This window comes from Schistocerca gregaria, chromosome 8 (genome assembly GCF_023897955.1).
Source record: "Schistocerca gregaria isolate iqSchGreg1 chromosome 8, iqSchGreg1.2, whole genome shotgun sequence".
Taxonomy (NCBI): domain Eukaryota; kingdom Metazoa; phylum Arthropoda; class Insecta; order Orthoptera; family Acrididae; genus Schistocerca; species Schistocerca gregaria.
The window spans coordinates 219,161,620-219,179,429 of NC_064927.1; the positions used below are offsets into that span (position 1 = coordinate 219,161,620).

A 17,810-nucleotide genomic window follows, 5' to 3' on the forward strand; every position below is an offset into this window, starting at 1 on the left:
AAGATCAGTTTGGATTCCGCAGAAATGTTAGAACACGTGAGGCAATACTAACCTTAAGACTTACCTTAGAAGAAAGATTAAGAAAATGCAAACCTACGTTTCTAGCATTTGTAGACTTAGAGAAAGCTTTTGACAATGTTGACTGGAATACTCTCTTTCAAATTCTGAAGGTGGCAGGGGTAAAATACAGGGAGCGAAAGGCTATTTACAATTTGTACAGAAACCAGATGGCAGTTAGAAGAGTCGAGGGACATGAAAGGGAAGCAGTGGTTGGGAAGGGAGTGAGACAGGGTTGTAGTCTCTCCTCGATGTTATTCAATTTGTATATTGAGCAAGCAGTAAAGGAAACAAAAGAAAAATTTGGAGTAGGTATTAAAATTCACGGAGAAGAAATAAAAACTTTGAGGTTGGCCGATGGCATTGTGGTTCTGTCAGAGACAGCAATGGACTTGGAAGAGCAGTTGAACAGAATGGACAGTGTCTTAAAAGGAGGATATAAGATGAACATCAACAAAAGCAAAATGAGGATAATGGAATGTAGTCAAATTAAATCGGGTGATGCTGAGGGAATTAGATTAGGAAATGAAACACTTAAAGTAGTAAAGGAGTTTTGCTATTTAGAGAGTAAAATAACTGATGATGGTCGAAGTAGAGAGGATATAAAATGTAGACTGGCAATGGCAAGGAAAGCGTTTCTGAAGAAGAGAAATTTGTTAACATCGAGTATAGATTTAATGGTCAGGAAGTCGTTTCTGAAAGTATTTGTATGGAGTGTAGCCATGTATGGAAGTGAAACATGGACAATAACTAGTTTCGACAAGAAGAGAATAGAAGCTTTCGAAATGTGGTGCTACAGAAGAATGCTGAAGATTAGATGGGTAGATCACATAACTAATGATGAGGTATTGATTAGAATTGGGGAGAAGAGGAGTTTGTGGCACAACTTGACAAAAAGAAGGGACCGGTTGGTACAACATGTTTTGAGGCATCAAGGGATCGCCAATTTAGCATTGGAGGGCAGCGTGGAGGGTAAAAATCGTAGAGGGAGACCAAGAGATGAATACACTAAGCAGATTCAGAAGGATGTAGGTTGCAGCAAGTACTGGGAGAGGAAGAAGCTTGCACAGGATAGAGTAGCATGGAGAGCTCCATCAAACCAGTCTCAGGACTGAAGACCACAACAACAACAACTCAGAATGTACTGTGTGAGGTGTTCCAAATGGTATTGGAATATGGCTGGTGCACTGGCGATGCCGAAGGGCAGACGAGTATGTCAAAAGTGACCAAATGACATGTTGATGACCAGGTTGTTTCTAAAGGTTTCATCCAGTGTAAGCTGCAAGTAAGTGTTCCATAGTCATTTTTTGCAGAAACTTTGGCTCCTGCAAGGCAAGTCATTATATCCTCTACTTTTGGAATAGGGTTTGCACCAATGACAGACTGGGCATTGATAGTTGCCTTAAAACCTCCACAAATCCTTAATGACTCATTCAGTTTCTCAATGACACTGTAGGGATAGTTCAGAATTCTTTCTACCTGTAGACAACTGGAGATGAAGAGTTAGATGCTATTCATTAAATCATGGACTTCAAAATCAAGGGCACTGATGAGCTCCAACCTCAAAATATTTGTAGTTTCCTTTATATTGACCAAGACGACATAGGCTGTCAGGTAGGTTGCTTGGCACTAAACCTGAGTGCTGGAATGACCATCACCTTGATGGTATCATTCATACAGCATTTTCACTGCTTATAAAAAGTTCATAAGGCAGGGTGATATATGTCACAATTGACCGTAGTTGTTGAAATTCCATTATCAATTAGAGGAACAACTGTGATGGTGTTGATAACCATTTCCAATGTTATAAGCTATTTGAGATAGGGGTAGCCTTGATGTAGAACACGTTAGAACCATGGACACTGAATCAGAACCCCTGGAATCTATTTGGGCACAGTTGACATTCATGTTGAAGGACACTCTAAACACTTCAGCTTTGTGTCCATTTTTTTCCAGTCTGTGCACTTTTCCCTTTGAAAGTAGCACTGCTGGTGTGTGCTACAAACAACTACTGCAGTAAGGTAATTGCTTAATGTGTTGTCTACCAGTGGTGTCTTAGTCTCAAGGGGTGTTGTCAGTTACTGTGCCATCTTTATATGAACATACCACTTTAAACACATTTTGCTCCTCTAACTCTGTTATTTGTCTTCTATTTTATTCTTTACTACTTTACCATACAACTGAGCATTGCACAAATAAAGCTGATTGGCCTATAGCTCACACAGTTGTTGGCTTCTAGTTTTAAATATGGGTGAAATAATTGCTTTTTTAAAAATTAATTTGGCAGTTACTCACTATTTAAACATTGATGATTCTATAGGCACATTTCCCAAGCATGAAGGTTTCTCATGTCTCATTTGTTACAGAGATTCTTACATCTGCTGAGTCCACTAGTGTTTGTTGTTCGCTTTGTATTGAGTTAGCAGGATTTGTTCCACAGTCAACTGTGAATTCTGCCCTTTTCTCCATTAGGAGATTTTCGTAGTAGGTTTTCCACTCCTCCATAAAGATAATACTCATTCTTGCAATGCCTTTTTGTTGCATTTATGTTATAAGGATTTTTTATGTACATGTTGAGTATAGATTTTGCATTGTATACAAAACTAATATTTGTGCCACTGTTGTGTGGTTCTTCAGTAGCAGCAGTTCTACGAGAGCAGTGCACAGCAGGAGGACCAGTGGCAACGGCTGCAGCCCGATGTCTGTGTGCGTGTGCAGCTCGCTCCTCTGCGCCTACCTTCCTCACGGCATCCACTTCACTGTTGGTGCGCAACACAGTGCACCACGATGTTATCGCCGCAGTTCTGGATGGTCTACAGGATGTCAGCTTAGATAACTTCCCACAAGAAGATATAAGTGACCTCCTCTGCAAGGTCATAGATGTTACCAATACAATAAAAGAGTCTCCTCCACCCATTCTGCCTGTCTTGTTAGGGGCGCATGGAGAACTTCTTGGTGAGTATGAAGTAAAATACTACTACTTGTAATTGACTGGTGTAGATAAAATCTACATAATTACTGTTGTGTAAGGGTTGCAACATTGCCTTTAAAACAAAAGGTCCTGGATCCTGGGTTTGATCCAAGCCATTAATTTTATTTCGAGAAAAGTCATCAGCTATTATGTTCAAACAGTTCATGTATACATAATCACCTTAATTCTGCTAATGGACTTATCAGAAGAGGTTGGAGGAGTAGATAGAGGGACATGTCCTTGCACTTTTGGTGGGAGACTGCAGAAGAATCAGAAATGATCAATGGCTTGAGAATGTGGAAGGTAATAGAAACCAGTGCATTAAAGACATGTAATGTGTAGACATGGGAAACGTGGCCTGTAACTGAGTAAGTATCATAATGATCTCTCCACTGGAAAAATATTCCAGGTTAGTCCCCTATTTGCATATGTATGAGAGAAGTGCCAAAGGTGATGTGACCATGAAAGAAATATTGATAAACCGATAGGGTAACGTTCTTGTGCTAGGGAAATTAGAAAATGTAAAAGGGAAACGCAAAGGCTAAAAATAGGTGCAGTAGCAGTCAGTGAAGTGAAATGAACAGAAGATAAATATTATTGGTCAGAAAAATACAGTGTAATGCCAACAGCAGCAAAACATAGCATAATGTCCCACTGGTGGCCATACATCCCCACAAATCTCTATGGAAGAAAAGTTCACTTTCAATGCAGACCCTAAAATGTTCACTTATGTGGCTACACAGTGGGAGGAACATAGGTCTAAGCAGCAAGCAGAAAAATACTCCACCCAGTACCTAATTTGCACAAGGACTAATGGGATTCCTTCTTGGCCACAAAGCCCTTATTCTTTGTGGAGAACTCAAAAGACAAGTTTTAGGGAGTGCCAACCATCCTAGAATGAAAAGTGGGTTAGTTTTGATCAAAACAGCATTCCCTGACCAGTCACAGACACTGCTCCCTTGTAACAAGCTGGTTGACATACTGGTGACTGTCACTCTCCATAATAGTTTAAATATGGTTCAGAGCATCATTTTTCACTGAGACCTGATCTAGCGATCTGATGATGAGCTATGCACCAACTTGGAGCAACGGTTGTACACTTTGTCTGTCATGTACATAGAGGGCAAAAGAACAATGGGGTTACTACCGGCGCCTTCATCTTGGACTTTGAGGGTGATTTATTGCCTGAAAAGTTCAAAAAGATAGTATACCAATGCGATGTGAAACCATATGGTTTGCAGCCTTGTCTTCTCCCATCCATACAGTGGAGAATCCATGGTGACTTGTGTGGTGGTGACGACTTTCCAATCTTCCTCTTCCTACATCAGTGTTACTTCCATGCATTCCTGCCCAGACAGGCTCTCGACAGTGTTGACTGGGGTGATTTCACCTCTCTTGTTGTCCTTGGCTTCCCACTGTATGGAGATACCAATGAGGCAGTCCAAAATACAACCAACTACAGTGATTCATTCGGCAACTGCTTTGGCAATCCCCTGTTCCTTGGGCCCGCCATGATGAAAGACTGTACCTTGGTGGTCATCAGAAATTGCAGAGGCTATTAAATATCATATGCGGGCTTTCCAGTGCCATAAGCGGAAACCATCGATGGAGCATCTCATTGCCTTTAAAAGGTACTGTGCTCGGGTCCACCATCTAATAAAATGAGGGAGACAAGAATGCTGTGAACGGTATGTTTCAAGCGTCGGACCACATACCTTCCCTTTGCAAGTTTGGGCAAAGATCATACATCTCTATGGATACCAGGCACCTGCAGGTTTACCTGGTTGTATCTTGAATGGCGCTGTCGACACTGACTCAGACGCTGTCGCCAAACATTTTGTTGTGCATTGTGCTCGAGCCTCTGTGACTAAGAATTATGAACATGCCTCTCGCATCCCAAAACAGCAGGTGGAGTGAAAGCAGTTATCTTCTACTTCACCAACTATTCATAAATGCTCCATTCAGTGTTCTAGCCCACTGCACTGATATAGCTCCAGGGTCGGAGCGCGTCCACAACCAAATGATCAAACACCTATCAATGGATTGTCAACATCATATCGTTGCTGTCTTTCACTACATGTGGAGTGAGAATCAGTTCCCATCCCAGTGGTAAGGAAGCATTATCATCCCAGTACTGAAACTGGGTAAGCATCCTCTGGAGATGCACAGTTATTGCCCAATTAGTCTCACCAATGTTCTCTGTAAGTTGCCTGAATGCATGGTCAGGCGGTGGCTGTGTTGGCTCCTTGAATCTTGGAGTCTTCTGGCTTTGTCCCTGGCTGGTTTTTGCCAAGGCCATTCCATTACTGATAATTTGGTTTACCTGGAGTCTGCCATCCAAACATCTTTTGCTCAATGTCACCACCTTATAGCCATCTTCTTCGAACTGCAGAAGGCTTATGACACTACATGACGACACCACACCCTTGCCATCTTACACGAGTGGGGTCTCTGAGGCCCACTCCCAATTTTTATCCAGAACTTCCTGTTCTGTGTGCACTGTGGTAAAGCAAGGCACCTCTGCTCAGTGTGAAGAACCTAGCATGACTCTGTGTGTCCACTCGTGCAGGATCAGAGTGCCGCCATCACAACCAGCTTTGGTCTCAAAAGATGGTGCATCCATGCCCTCCCCCCCCCCCCCCCCCTCGCCTCGTCTAGCCACTGCATTTTGGTGACTGTGTAGCACCATGGTTGTCACCCATAATGACTACATACAACTCCCCACTGTTGCACTGATGAGGCGACACCTTCTGTGTACATGCGGATCAGTGAAAATACCTGGCACTCCCATCACTAGTGATGTCCCGACGGATGCCGGCAGACACCCTAACTTACCGCAGCATGCAGGTGAAGAGCTTGGGTCTTCACCTGCACCTCCATTCCATCCCCCACAGCATCATCTGGAGTGTTTATACTCTTACATGCCGGTTTTGGTGGGGAGGATCTGGTATTCATCTCTGTGGAAGTTGAATGCCTACTGGAGGAAATGGTCATTATAGTGCATAGTACTGCCACAGCACTGCACTTAAGTAACAAGTGCACCAGTTGTCTCACTAAGTGAATATGCCAGCCACTAGTGTTCCTCACAGCCAGTATAAATATGGACACCCAGCGAACAGTTAGTCAGTTCTGTGCTCATATCTGATATTATCAGTTACTATCATCACTGTACTACATACTGTTTGATAACAACCTTGCTTGGCACTTGATTGTTCTGTCTGATCATGTTTTGGATTGTCTCTCTCTGTGTTCTTGGCCTGTTGACATTGTTTTGACAAAGGTTCTTGCCTTGCCCCCTCATTGTTGCATAGGTTCTACATCTGCATCGATACTGTGCAAATCGCATTTAAGTACCTGGCAGAGAGTTCATTGAAACACCTTCACAATTCCATATTATTCCAGTTTCATAGCGCACAGAAAGAACGAACACCTATGTCTTTCCGGATTCGCTCTAATTTTTCTTATTTTATCTTCATTGTTTCTCCCTATATAGGTCAGCATCAACTAAATATTTTCACACTTGTAGGAGAAATTTGGTGATTGGAATTTCTTGAGAAGATTCCTCTGCAACGAAAAATGCCTTTGTTTTAATGACATCCATCCCAAAGCCTGTATCATTTCAGTGACTCTCTCCCCTATTTCACAATAATACAAAATGTGCTGCCCTTCTTTGAGTTGAGCTTTATCGTTGTACTCTGACAATCCTACCTGGTAGGGATACCACACAGTGCAGCAGTATTCTACAAGGGGACGGACAAGTGTTGTGTAGGCTGTCTCTTTAGTAGGTGTGTTGCATTTTCTAAGTGTCCTGCCAATAAAACATAGTCCTTAGTTTGCCTCCCGCACAACATTTTGTGTGTGTTCCTTCCAATTTAAATTGTTCTTAATTGTAATTCTTAAGTATTTAGTTGAATTTATGGCCTTTAGATTTGACTTATTTATTGTGTAACCCAAGTTTAATGGATTCTTTTTAGCACTCGTGTGGATCACCTCACACTTTTCATCATTTTGGGTCAACTGCCAATTTTTGCGCCGTACACATATCTTTTCTAAATTGTTTTGCGATTTGTTTTGATCTTCTGATGGATTTACTAGTCGATAAATGATAGCATCGTGTGCAGACAGCCTAAGACGGCTACTCAGATTATATAAGTAAGGAACAGCATAGGGTCTACATCACTACCTTGGGAATGCCAGAAAGCACTTCCGTTTTACTCAATGACTTTGCATGAATTACTACGAACTGTGACCCTTCTGACTGGAAATCTTGAATCCAGTCACATAACTGTGATGATATTCAATAAGCATGCAACTTCACTACAAGCTGCTTGTGTGGTACAGTGTCAGAAGCCTTCCAGAAATCCAGAAACATGGAATCGCTTTGAAATCCCTTATCAATAGCACTCAATACTTCATGCAAATAAAGAGCTAGTTGCGTTTCACAAGAATGATGCTTTCTAAATCCATGTTGTGAGTCAATAGACCATTCTATTCGAGGTAATTCATAATGTTTGAACACAGTATATGTTCCAAAATCCTGCTGCATATTGACATTAATGATATGGGTCTCTAATTTAAAGGATTACTCTGACTACCTTTCTTGAGTGTTGGTGTGACCTGTAAAACTTTAGAGTCTTTGAGTACAGATCTTTCATCGACTGAACGGTTGCATGTGATTAAGTATGGAGCTATAGCACCAGCATACTCTGAAAGGGACCTAATTGGACCAGGAGACTTACTTTTACAAAGTGATTTAAGTTGTTTCACTTCTCCAAGGATATCTACTTCTATGTTACTCATGTTGGCAGCTGTTCTTGATTCGAATTCTGGAATATTTACTTCATCTTCTTTGATGGAGGAATTTTGGTAGGCTTTGTTTAGTAACTCTGCTTTGGCAGCATTGTCTTCAATAGTACCTCCCTTGCTGCCATGCAGAAAAGGCATTGATTGTGTCTTGCCACTAGCATATTTCACATAAAACCAGAATCTCTTTGGATTTTCTGCCAGGTTTCGAGACAAAGTTTCATTGTGGAAACTGTAAACATCTTACATTGCACTCCTTACTAAGTTTCTGGCTTCTGTAAAAATTATCAATCTTGGAGATTTTGCATCTGTTTAAATCTGGCATGTTTTTTTTATTGTTTCTGCATCAGTGTTTTGACCCGTTTGTGTACCATGGGAATCAGCTCTGTCGTTCGTTAATTTATTGGATATAAATATCTCAGTTGCTGTCAATACTATTTCTTTCAATTCATGCCACATCTGGTCTACACTTACATTGTTAATTTGGAAGGAATGGAGATTCTCTCTCAGGAAAGCATCAAGTAATTATCTGCTTTTTTTGTAGAGGTATATTCTTCGTTTATTTTTGGAGGGTTCGGGGTTTACAATATTCAGTCTTACTACATCCACCCTGTGTTACTAATTCCCATATCCATTTTTATGCTTATTATTAACTCAGGATTATTTGTTGAAAAGAGGTAAAGTGTGTTTTCACAACCATTTACTATTCGCATGGGCCCATGAACTAACTGCTCAAAATAATTTTCAGAGAATGCATTCTTCACAATTTCAGATGATGTTTTATGTGTACCTCCGGAATTAAACATGTATTTTCACCCACATATCAAGGGTAAATTAAAGTCACCACCAATTATAATTGTGAGTCGGGTACGTATTTGAACTCAAACTCAAGTTTTCTTTGAGCTTTTCAGCATTTGTATCATCTGAATTGGGAGGTTGGTAAAAGGATCCAGTTATCATCATATTCTGGTTGCCAAGAATGACCTCTGCTCATACTAACTCACAAGAACTATCTACTTCAATTTCACAACAAGATAAACAACTACTAACAGCAACAAAAACACCACCACCAAGTATGTTTAGCCTATCTTTTCTGAACACTGTTAGGTTCTTGACAAAAATTTTGGCTGAACTTACATTCGGCTTTAGCCAGCTTTCAGTGCCTATAACAATTTAAGCATCAGTGCTTTCTATTAGCACTTGGAGCTCTGGTACTTTCCCAACACAGGTACAACAGTTTACAACTGTTATACTGATGATTCCTGTATCTACGTTCTTCCTGTGTTCGGCATGCACCCTTTGTGACTGAAGCCCTTTTTATGTTTTCCTGAGACCCTCTAACCTAAAAAACCGCCCAGTCCATGCCACACAGCCCCTGCTACCTGTGTAGCCACCTCCTGCACATAGTGGACTCCTGGAATCTGCAGCCTACACAGTTGTAGAACCATCTTAGCTTCTGATTCAGACCCTTCACTCAGTTCTGTACCAGAGGTCTGCAATCAGTCCTGTCGACTATGCTGCAAATGGTCAGCTCTGCGTTCATCTCGCAAGATTGGCAGCCTTTACCACTTTTGTTAGCTGCTTGAAACCAGAGAGAATCTCGTCTGATCCAAAGTGACACACATGATTGGTACCAACAACCAACCAACCAACCAACCAACCAACCAACCAACCTAAGGGGCCCCATAATGTGCCTAATGCTGGAGCTCCCAACTATCAATAATCCCACCCTGTGCAATTGCCCAGATCTTGCAGGCTGATTTCCTTTAAAACAGGACAGGCAACTGCATCTGGCTGAGCGACAGTGCCAGCCACAGACAGCACGTGAAACCTGTTTGTCAGACCAACTGGGGAGGCCTTACATGTGGTCCCCTGCAAAGTCTTTCACGACCTGCCATGCCCCGGTGTGACCTCCCACTTGACCGCAGGTGAATGATCAATGTCAGTGCAATCAATAACTGGGCAGGCCACCAGTGAGGACCGATCGGAGGACTCTGATGTGTTGGACATCTTTTGGACCCCCACAGCTGGCCACAACAATGGTGCCCATCCACTGTAGCTTCAAATTGTGTAACCAAAGTCATCACAGCCTGGAGCTGAGAGCGAAGTGTCACGAACTCGGCACACATCCACACGCAACAATCGCAGTCCCTATCTATACTAAAGACCATGGAAAACCAGAGTACCGAGATAAACAGACCACCAGCACACGCTGCGGCAGGAACTGTGTCTAATTAATTAGATATATACACAGAGATTCAAAAACCGAGCTGTCGAAACACTTGGGTGAGACTAAATAATTTGCCCCAATTAGGATTTTGTAATATGTTACAAAATCGGTTCACATCCCAGCACAAATGAAAACATGAGAACAGTGGCTATAACATATTAAATTAACACAAACTCAAGAAACTAAACTCAAAGCACACAGATGAAATTATATAATTCACTCTTGGTTAGAAACTCGTAAAAGTCACAAAATCCATTACTTCCCTGTTACTGCATCTGTCTCAGCCGGTCGCTGCTTTGATCTTTTCCTTGTCTGCATCTTGTCCACTGCCGGTCAGCCATGTTTAGCTTGACTACCACTTCTTATCGCATTCTGTCCTACAGGTGGCCCTTCCACCTTATGGTTTCACCAATTTCTCTCCCGGGATTCTGACACTTTCGCTGATATCCGGCTACACACGGATACACTTCGTAGTACAACATGAGATTTCATATTGTTTTCTCCTACTTAATTCTGCCCGCATAATTGTTGTTTGAGTACCCTGTGGACTGATTGTTTTATGACTCACAACAAACAAGAGAATGTCACATTTGGTACTGAATATTGAAAAGTTAATGTTAAGCTCTTTCATTTGATACTGTTTGCATCTACAAGGTATTATATGCATTGGTTTCCTCAACTTTACAGTCAATGAGCAATGCCAAAGAGAGGCAAGATATAATATTAATTCTGCAGTATTGCATGGACTTGATTGTATAATTGTGCACATGCATTAGAGTGGGCTATTTCAGTTGAAGATGAAGTTTGCTGAAAGTAGCTGTTAAAGGATTGTCTTAGTTCTTATACTTACTTCAGAACTACATTATAAATTTCTTTAACATTGATGATCTTTCAGACTGAAAAAAAGGCAGCAGTACATACTAATTTTCTAATATCTATTCACAGGTGACCAAGCAGTACATGTGCTAGAGTCTCTTGTTGATAGATTCACCTGTTACACGGATGAGGGGATATGTCACCTCCTCCTGAGTGCTACACTCAAACTTTTTATGAAAATGCCAGCAAGGGTGCAGCATATCTTAGGAGAGCTCATGGAGGCTTGTATCTTGGATAGGGATGAGTTCTCAGAGCTCAGATGGAGAGCACTTAAATTTTACAACATGCTGAAGGCTGATCCACAGCTTGTGAGGACACTACTTGGCCTGGACAAAAGAGAGGCAATTTCTTGATGTTGTTGCATAAGAGAAATATGTAAAAATTAACTCTCACCATTGCTAAGATAAGTGGTTGTGATTTGTTTCTTTTTTTGTAAGCTGTGATATGTAAATAAACTTAATGTTTTATGAAAGCAGTGAAAATGTGTTTTGTCTTATTTTGTTCTCTTTTTCTTCTTGGGTTCAGTTACTCTGGAAACTCATACATCTCTTTTGCACATTTATTCCTCGTTTTTTCCTCAGAAATGAAACTTTACTTCATTTCAGTGGATCCAAATTATAAAAAAGCATGGTATTTGCCAGTGCTTTCAAAAATAAAACTATGTGTCATAATATTTGAAACTTTAATTGTATGGATTGATTTATTTAATCCTGATCAAATTGAAAATAGAAATTGATTAATGTAATGCAGCTTGTGAAATTGTACCAGTGTGAGCCAAAAATAAAATGCAGATACACTTACAGATCAAAGTCAACAGCACCTTTGGAACAACAGAGATTTCTGCAGGCAGAGGAAAACTGTGTTGCTTGAACAATGGGTCACATGATCTTCATACTAAATTAAATTATTGTAAGTTGTTGCCAGCCTGTGTTGCCATCATTCTGCTGTATGTGTCACCTAACCCTGTTTGGCTCTGCGACGAAGCTGTATAGTTGCTGTGTACAATCATGTCATCAGGAAACAGCAACTACTTTCAGTGCTAAGGGGTTCTCTTCCAGCCATGTTTATAAGGTTGACACAGAGGATTTGGGGAGTATAAAATAATAAGTCAAAGTTTGTATTAAATTATACATCAGTTATTTATACTGAGTCACATTCTTATAGTGTGTTTTCTTAAGTGAAAATATCAAGGATATTCAACTGACACCATTGCAAGATGTCCAGGCTGTTTGCTAGCTGCTAAGTGCAGTGCATCAGGCAATATCTGCTTTCTTCTCTTATGGAAGAAGTAGTCTTCTATAGTCCTTGCCAGTGCAATTATTAGATTACAGCAGTTTGCAGGTGTTCAGACCCATCCAATGTATTGTAGTCCACTTTGGTGCACTCACCCTGTGTAACACAGCAACTTATTACGAGATGGCACTCATTGCAGCAAGCCATGCAGCTGTCTAGTATGGTGGCTACAGGATGGCTATGTTTTTTGCTTTGCTCACAGCACTGCCTGCCATGAAAACTGCATTGCGTAACATTCAGTCGATACAAAGATTCATACTCTACGAATCTAAAAAATCCATATTAGTTATTATGTGATTTTGTTCAAATTTGTACACAGCCTTTTGTTGTTAATGGAATGACGCTATCAGAATTTCAGATTTTTATTTGTTATAGTTCTGGAGATAAAGAGAATTACCTACAACTCCTAAAACCTATGCTTGGTTTTTTGAAATCAAGTTAGGAACAATAACAGATTGACTTTCATTATCATTTGAAGCCATTCCAAAGTTAACAGTGCATAAAAATCAATTAATTAGAATTTTGTTTTTAAACTTTAGTCTCTGTGCGTTGCATAATAAAAAATTGGTGAAAATTATTATTTGATTATATTTTGCCATGTTAGTGTATGAGAATGATTGAGAGAGTGTATGTGGGACATATGTTAAAATTTAATTTTTCGTAGAACCTTGTAGAAACAAACCATGGGAAAGTTATGTTGTAACTGCGATTCAGGTGGCGTGTATCAGTGTGCGCTTGCTTTTGTATAAAAGCAGCCAGAATGGAAGAAGTTTATTTATCACTTTGAAGAATATTTCACACTTCGTCTATTTTGATTAAACAGCATACAAGAAATTGAAGTTTGACATTAATTACTATCAAATTAGTGACTAGATAAGGCAAGATTTGCCATAAGAATTATCTGGAAGGAACATTGATTGGTCGTTTAGATTAACAGCCAGTCAGAATTAAGATGTTCCCACTCGAATAGGGACGTGGGCAGATAGAAGAGTACCTCGAGGAGTCGTTTACTAGCCGGTCTACGGATAACATGATATCAGATCGCTCCTTGAAAATACTCTGTAAGACGAGGAAATAGTGACCTAATTTTGGTTGGAACATATCATGATTGAAGCGACTGGAGTTACGAAAATTTTAAAAAGTTTGGTTTGTCTCAATTAAATAGTTTGAGAGACGTGAGCGTGTAAACTTCCTGGTCGTAGCAACGACTTCGCGTGGCGTGTTTCATGCTCTGTACAAAGACCACTGAAACAACTGAATGTTTAACTCAAATAATTGTGGGTCTGTGACTGGTAGAACGTGAAAATTAGTCAGGTCGGACTTACTAAAATTCTGGCTGCTTTTTGAGTGTATATCTGTTATGCAGACAGTGAACTTTGAATGATAATGTTTTAACATATTAAATACAGACTTGATAGCCATTTCATGTATTTCAATATAAATAAAAAAGCAGATTTAATCGAATGTGAAACGCTTTTCTGCAAGTATACTGAATATCCCGAACGCCCGATTTTTTAAATCGTAAACTTCCTGGATCCTAGAGAGTTCTCATGTAAAGTTATGGGAATCGGATCGCATTTTTCAAGGAAACTTAGCTTTTATGTCATGAGTTTGGATTAGTTTAGGGCATGCAGGAATTGATAGATGGTGGATAAAAACATATTTTCATTATTCCTACTAAATGTCTAATGAGGCAATGCAATTGTTAAGAGTTTGATATGCATTTTTGATGAGAGGGTCTCAAATCGTTGTTCAGCCATCCAGATTTTAATTCTTTGTGGTGTCCTTAAACTGTTTAAGATGTGTCTGGATGGTTGCTTTGATATTAAAAAAAGAGCCTACTTCCTGCCCTATCCTTGACTGATCATAGTTCGTGTTCCATCTCTAATGACATCACTGTTGACTAGTCTCCCTTCTCTTTTTAAAACTTCAAATTAATTTTTCATTGAATTTCAAGTAAAGATGCACATGGTAAACTAAAACATAATTTGGCTGGAGTAATCTATACTCTTGATAAAATTTCTCAGTAAATACTTTTTATATTAACCTAATGATTGCATAATAAATTTATCACAAACAGAAGAAGGTATTGGTAAGTATGTGAAATGTGTTGTATTGAATGCTTTACAGCCATTCAAGAAACGTTTTGTGTATGTTGGTAATAGGTAAAGCGGAGACTAGCAGCACATATAGTCTAACACCACATGCAGTTAGTCTTATACCGATCTCACTGTGTTCTTGAGCAAGTTTCTGGTAATGTTTGTACCTTCTTTCATATTATCTTGTAGCTGTACGTAAGACAGTGACTAGTGGCTGTGCTTGTTTTGAATGGATGCAAGGAAAATTGGCCACTGTCTAGAAAAAAATCTAGAAGGTGTGTTGGTTATAGTTCACAGGTTTTGCACAGCTGAAGTATTGTGGAGCATCTTGGACAAAGTCTAAGGTGTCCCCGACATTGCTGGGGATCCCGGATGCTGTTGAAACTTCTAATGCCCATGATCTGCCTAGTTTATTCCCAGGATGGATAGTGACTAGTAGCAGAGTTGCGAATCTGGATGGAATGAATGATCTGGACAAGTTCAGAGGGTGGTATCAACTTCGCAAACTTTACTATAAGACTGGAACTTGCTGCAATGTAAGTTGGGATTACCTTGTAACCTCACAAAGTGATTTTGAAGCGTGTGTACTCTCTCTCTCTCTCTCTCTCTCTCTCTCTCTCTCTCTCTCTCTCTCTCTCTCTCTCTCTCTCTCTCTCTCTCTCTCTGTCGACTAGACCCAGAAGTGGTCTTCGGCTTCTTCGGATGATCACATCTCACCTACCTCATTGCAGTTCCTTACTTCTTGAAGTTTTCTTTCTTTCCCTCTGCTTTTTACATGGCTCAGTACCTCATATGATAAATGTCAAATTGGCAGTCCATCCTTTTCTTCCAATCCTTTAGGCTGTGATTATTGTGGGTACTAGTGATTAATGACTTCAATGGTGAGCTCCATCCGACATCTTGCAAACTATGCACCTACCCCATGATGGCATCAGTATTGCTGTTTAGGTGATATGATGCACACGTATTTATCCTTTTTATCAAAAATACTGTCTCGCACTTTTCGCGGTCTGCCCCACTGCTGAGTACCATCAGTAGTTTTCTGGCAATTTTCAAATTGATGCAGTAGGGCTCTTCTGGGATCACATTGGTAAAATACTCTCTTATTCACTGTTAGAAAATTCTGATAGTACAATATCATTCCCACTGATAATTTCTAGCCATTATCTCTTTGGCACTGCTTACTATTTCCAAAATTCAGCACTTCCTTTGTCTTCCCTCCATAAACAAATACCCTGGTTTTCAGGATAATTGTGTGCACAAAAAATGTATATGCCAGCCATTTTGTGTCTCATATTTCACCATATGAGACCTGGTTCTTGTAAGTTTCTCCAGTAAAAGCAAAGAATCACGTCACAAGCTGTTACAGGAAAAAATGTGAAAATCAAAGTCTCTGTATGCAATAAAGATCACAAATGGTAATGAAATTGGTCTGACTAATGCTCCTGTCACTGGCATACTATGCAGAGAACATTCAATGGAAAGACAGACAGTATCAAATTTTGGCATCCTTGGATGGAGTCTTGGAGCTGATTAAGAGTGATATTATAAAAATTCAACTTCATACACTCCTGGAAATTGAAATAAGAACACCGTGAATTCATTGTCCCAGGAAGGGGAAACTTTATTGACACATTCCTGGGGTCAGATACATCACATGATCACACTGACAGAACCACAGGCACATAGACACAGGCAACAGAGCATGCACAATGTCGGCACTAGTACAGTGTACATCCACCTTTCGCAGCAGCAATGCAGGCTCCTATTCTCCCATGGAGACGATCGTTAGAGATGCTGGATGTAGTCCTGTGGAACAGCTTGCCATGCCATTTCCACCTGGCGCCTCAGTTGGACCAGCGTTCGTGCTGGACGTGCAGACTGCGTGAGACGACGCTTCATCCAGTCCCAAACATGCTTAATGGGGGACAGATCCGGAGATCTTGCTGGCCAGGGTAGTTGACTTACACCTTCTAGAGTACATTGGGTGGCACGGGATATATGCGGACGTGCATTGTCCTGTTGGAACAGCAAGTTCCCTTGCCGGTCTAGGAATGGTAGAACGATGGGTTCGATGACGGTTTGGGTGTACCGTGCACTATTCAGTGTCCCCTCGACGATCACCAGAGGTGTACGACCAGTGTAGGAGATCGCTCCCCACACCATGATGCCGGGTGTTGGCCCTGTGTGCCTCGGTCGTATGCAGTCCTGATTGTGGCGCTCACGTGCACGGCGCCAAACACGCATACGACCATCATTGGCACCAAGGCAGAAGCGACTCTCATCGCTGAAGACGAAACGTCTCCATTCGTCCCTCCATTCACGCCTGTCGTGACACCACTGGAGGCGGGCTGCACGATGTTGGGGCGTGAGCGGAAGACGGCCTAACGGTGTGCGGGACTGTAGCCCAGCTTCATGGAGACAGTTACGAATGGTCCTCGCTGATACCCGAGGAGGAACAGTGTCCCTAATTTGCTGGGAAGTGGCGGTGTGGTCCCCTACGGCACTGCGTAGGATCCTACGGTCTTGACGTGCATCCGTGCGTCGCTGCGGTCCGGTCCCAGGTCGACGGGCACGTGCACCTTCCGCCGATCACTGGCGACAACATCGATGTACTGTGGAGACCTCACGCCCCACGTGTTGAGCAATTCGGCGGTACGTCCACCCGACCTCCCACATGCCCACTATACGCCCTCGCTCAAAGTCCGTCAACTGCACATACGGTTCACGTCCACGCTATCGCAGCATGCTGCCAGTGTTAAAGACTGCGATGGAGCTCTGTATGCCATGGCAAACTGGCTGACACTGACGGCGGCGGTGCACAAATGCTGCACAGCTAGCGCCATTCGACGGCCAACACCGCGGTTCCTGGTGTGTCCGCTGTGCCGTGCGTGTGATCATTGCTTGTACAGCCCTCTCGCAGTGTCCGGAGCAAGTATGGTGGGTCTAACACACCGGTGTCAATGTGTTCTTTTTTCCATTTCCAGGAGTGTATTTTAAGAACTGCCTACTTTTCAAGCTACCTAGTGTGAAACAAGAGTAGAAACTTATGGCTGCAAATGCCTGTGTCACAAAACAAACAAAAGGGTGGAAAAGTTAGCCAAGAGACAACAGCTCAAGCAGCACACAACTTAAGGAGCATTAAAGTGCATAACCATCGTGATAGCAGTTTACTATAACATCTGTGCATTACATATTCATCATGGCTAGCTTAAAATGGAAGTTTATGTTAATTACAACAGTGACACAAATCACAAAGGTATTTCACACTTCTTACCACAAAGTGAACGAACCAATCCCGGGCCTTTTTTTTTATCTAGTTCAGTATTCCTAAAGCAAGGATTTTTAAATACTCCTATGAGATAATATAAACAAATATGAGCAAATTTTCTTAAGCTCTTATGACCGAAGTTTGCTCTGGACATGTGCAACTCAAATAAAAGTAACACAATACAGTAACTCTCCAGACAAATTTAAACAT

The 17,810-nt window shown here is 41.2% G+C and overlaps 1 protein-coding gene across 1 annotated transcript in view; it reads left to right on the plus strand.

Moving 5' to 3' along the window:
• LOC126283936 (AP-4 complex subunit beta-1-like) overlaps nt 1-11,419 on the plus strand; it is a 39,969-nt gene extending 28,550 nt beyond the window's left edge. Inside the window, exons 6-7 of the mRNA XM_049982324.1 lie at nt 2,695-3,012; nt 11,007-11,419. Of these exons, the coding sequence (XP_049838281.1) occupies nt 2,695-3,012; nt 11,007-11,290 (602 nt within the window). The 3' untranslated portion in view covers nt 11,291-11,419. The remainder of the gene's footprint in view (nt 1-2,694; nt 3,013-11,006) is intronic.
• Nucleotides 11,420-17,810: the final 6,391 nt, after the last annotated feature.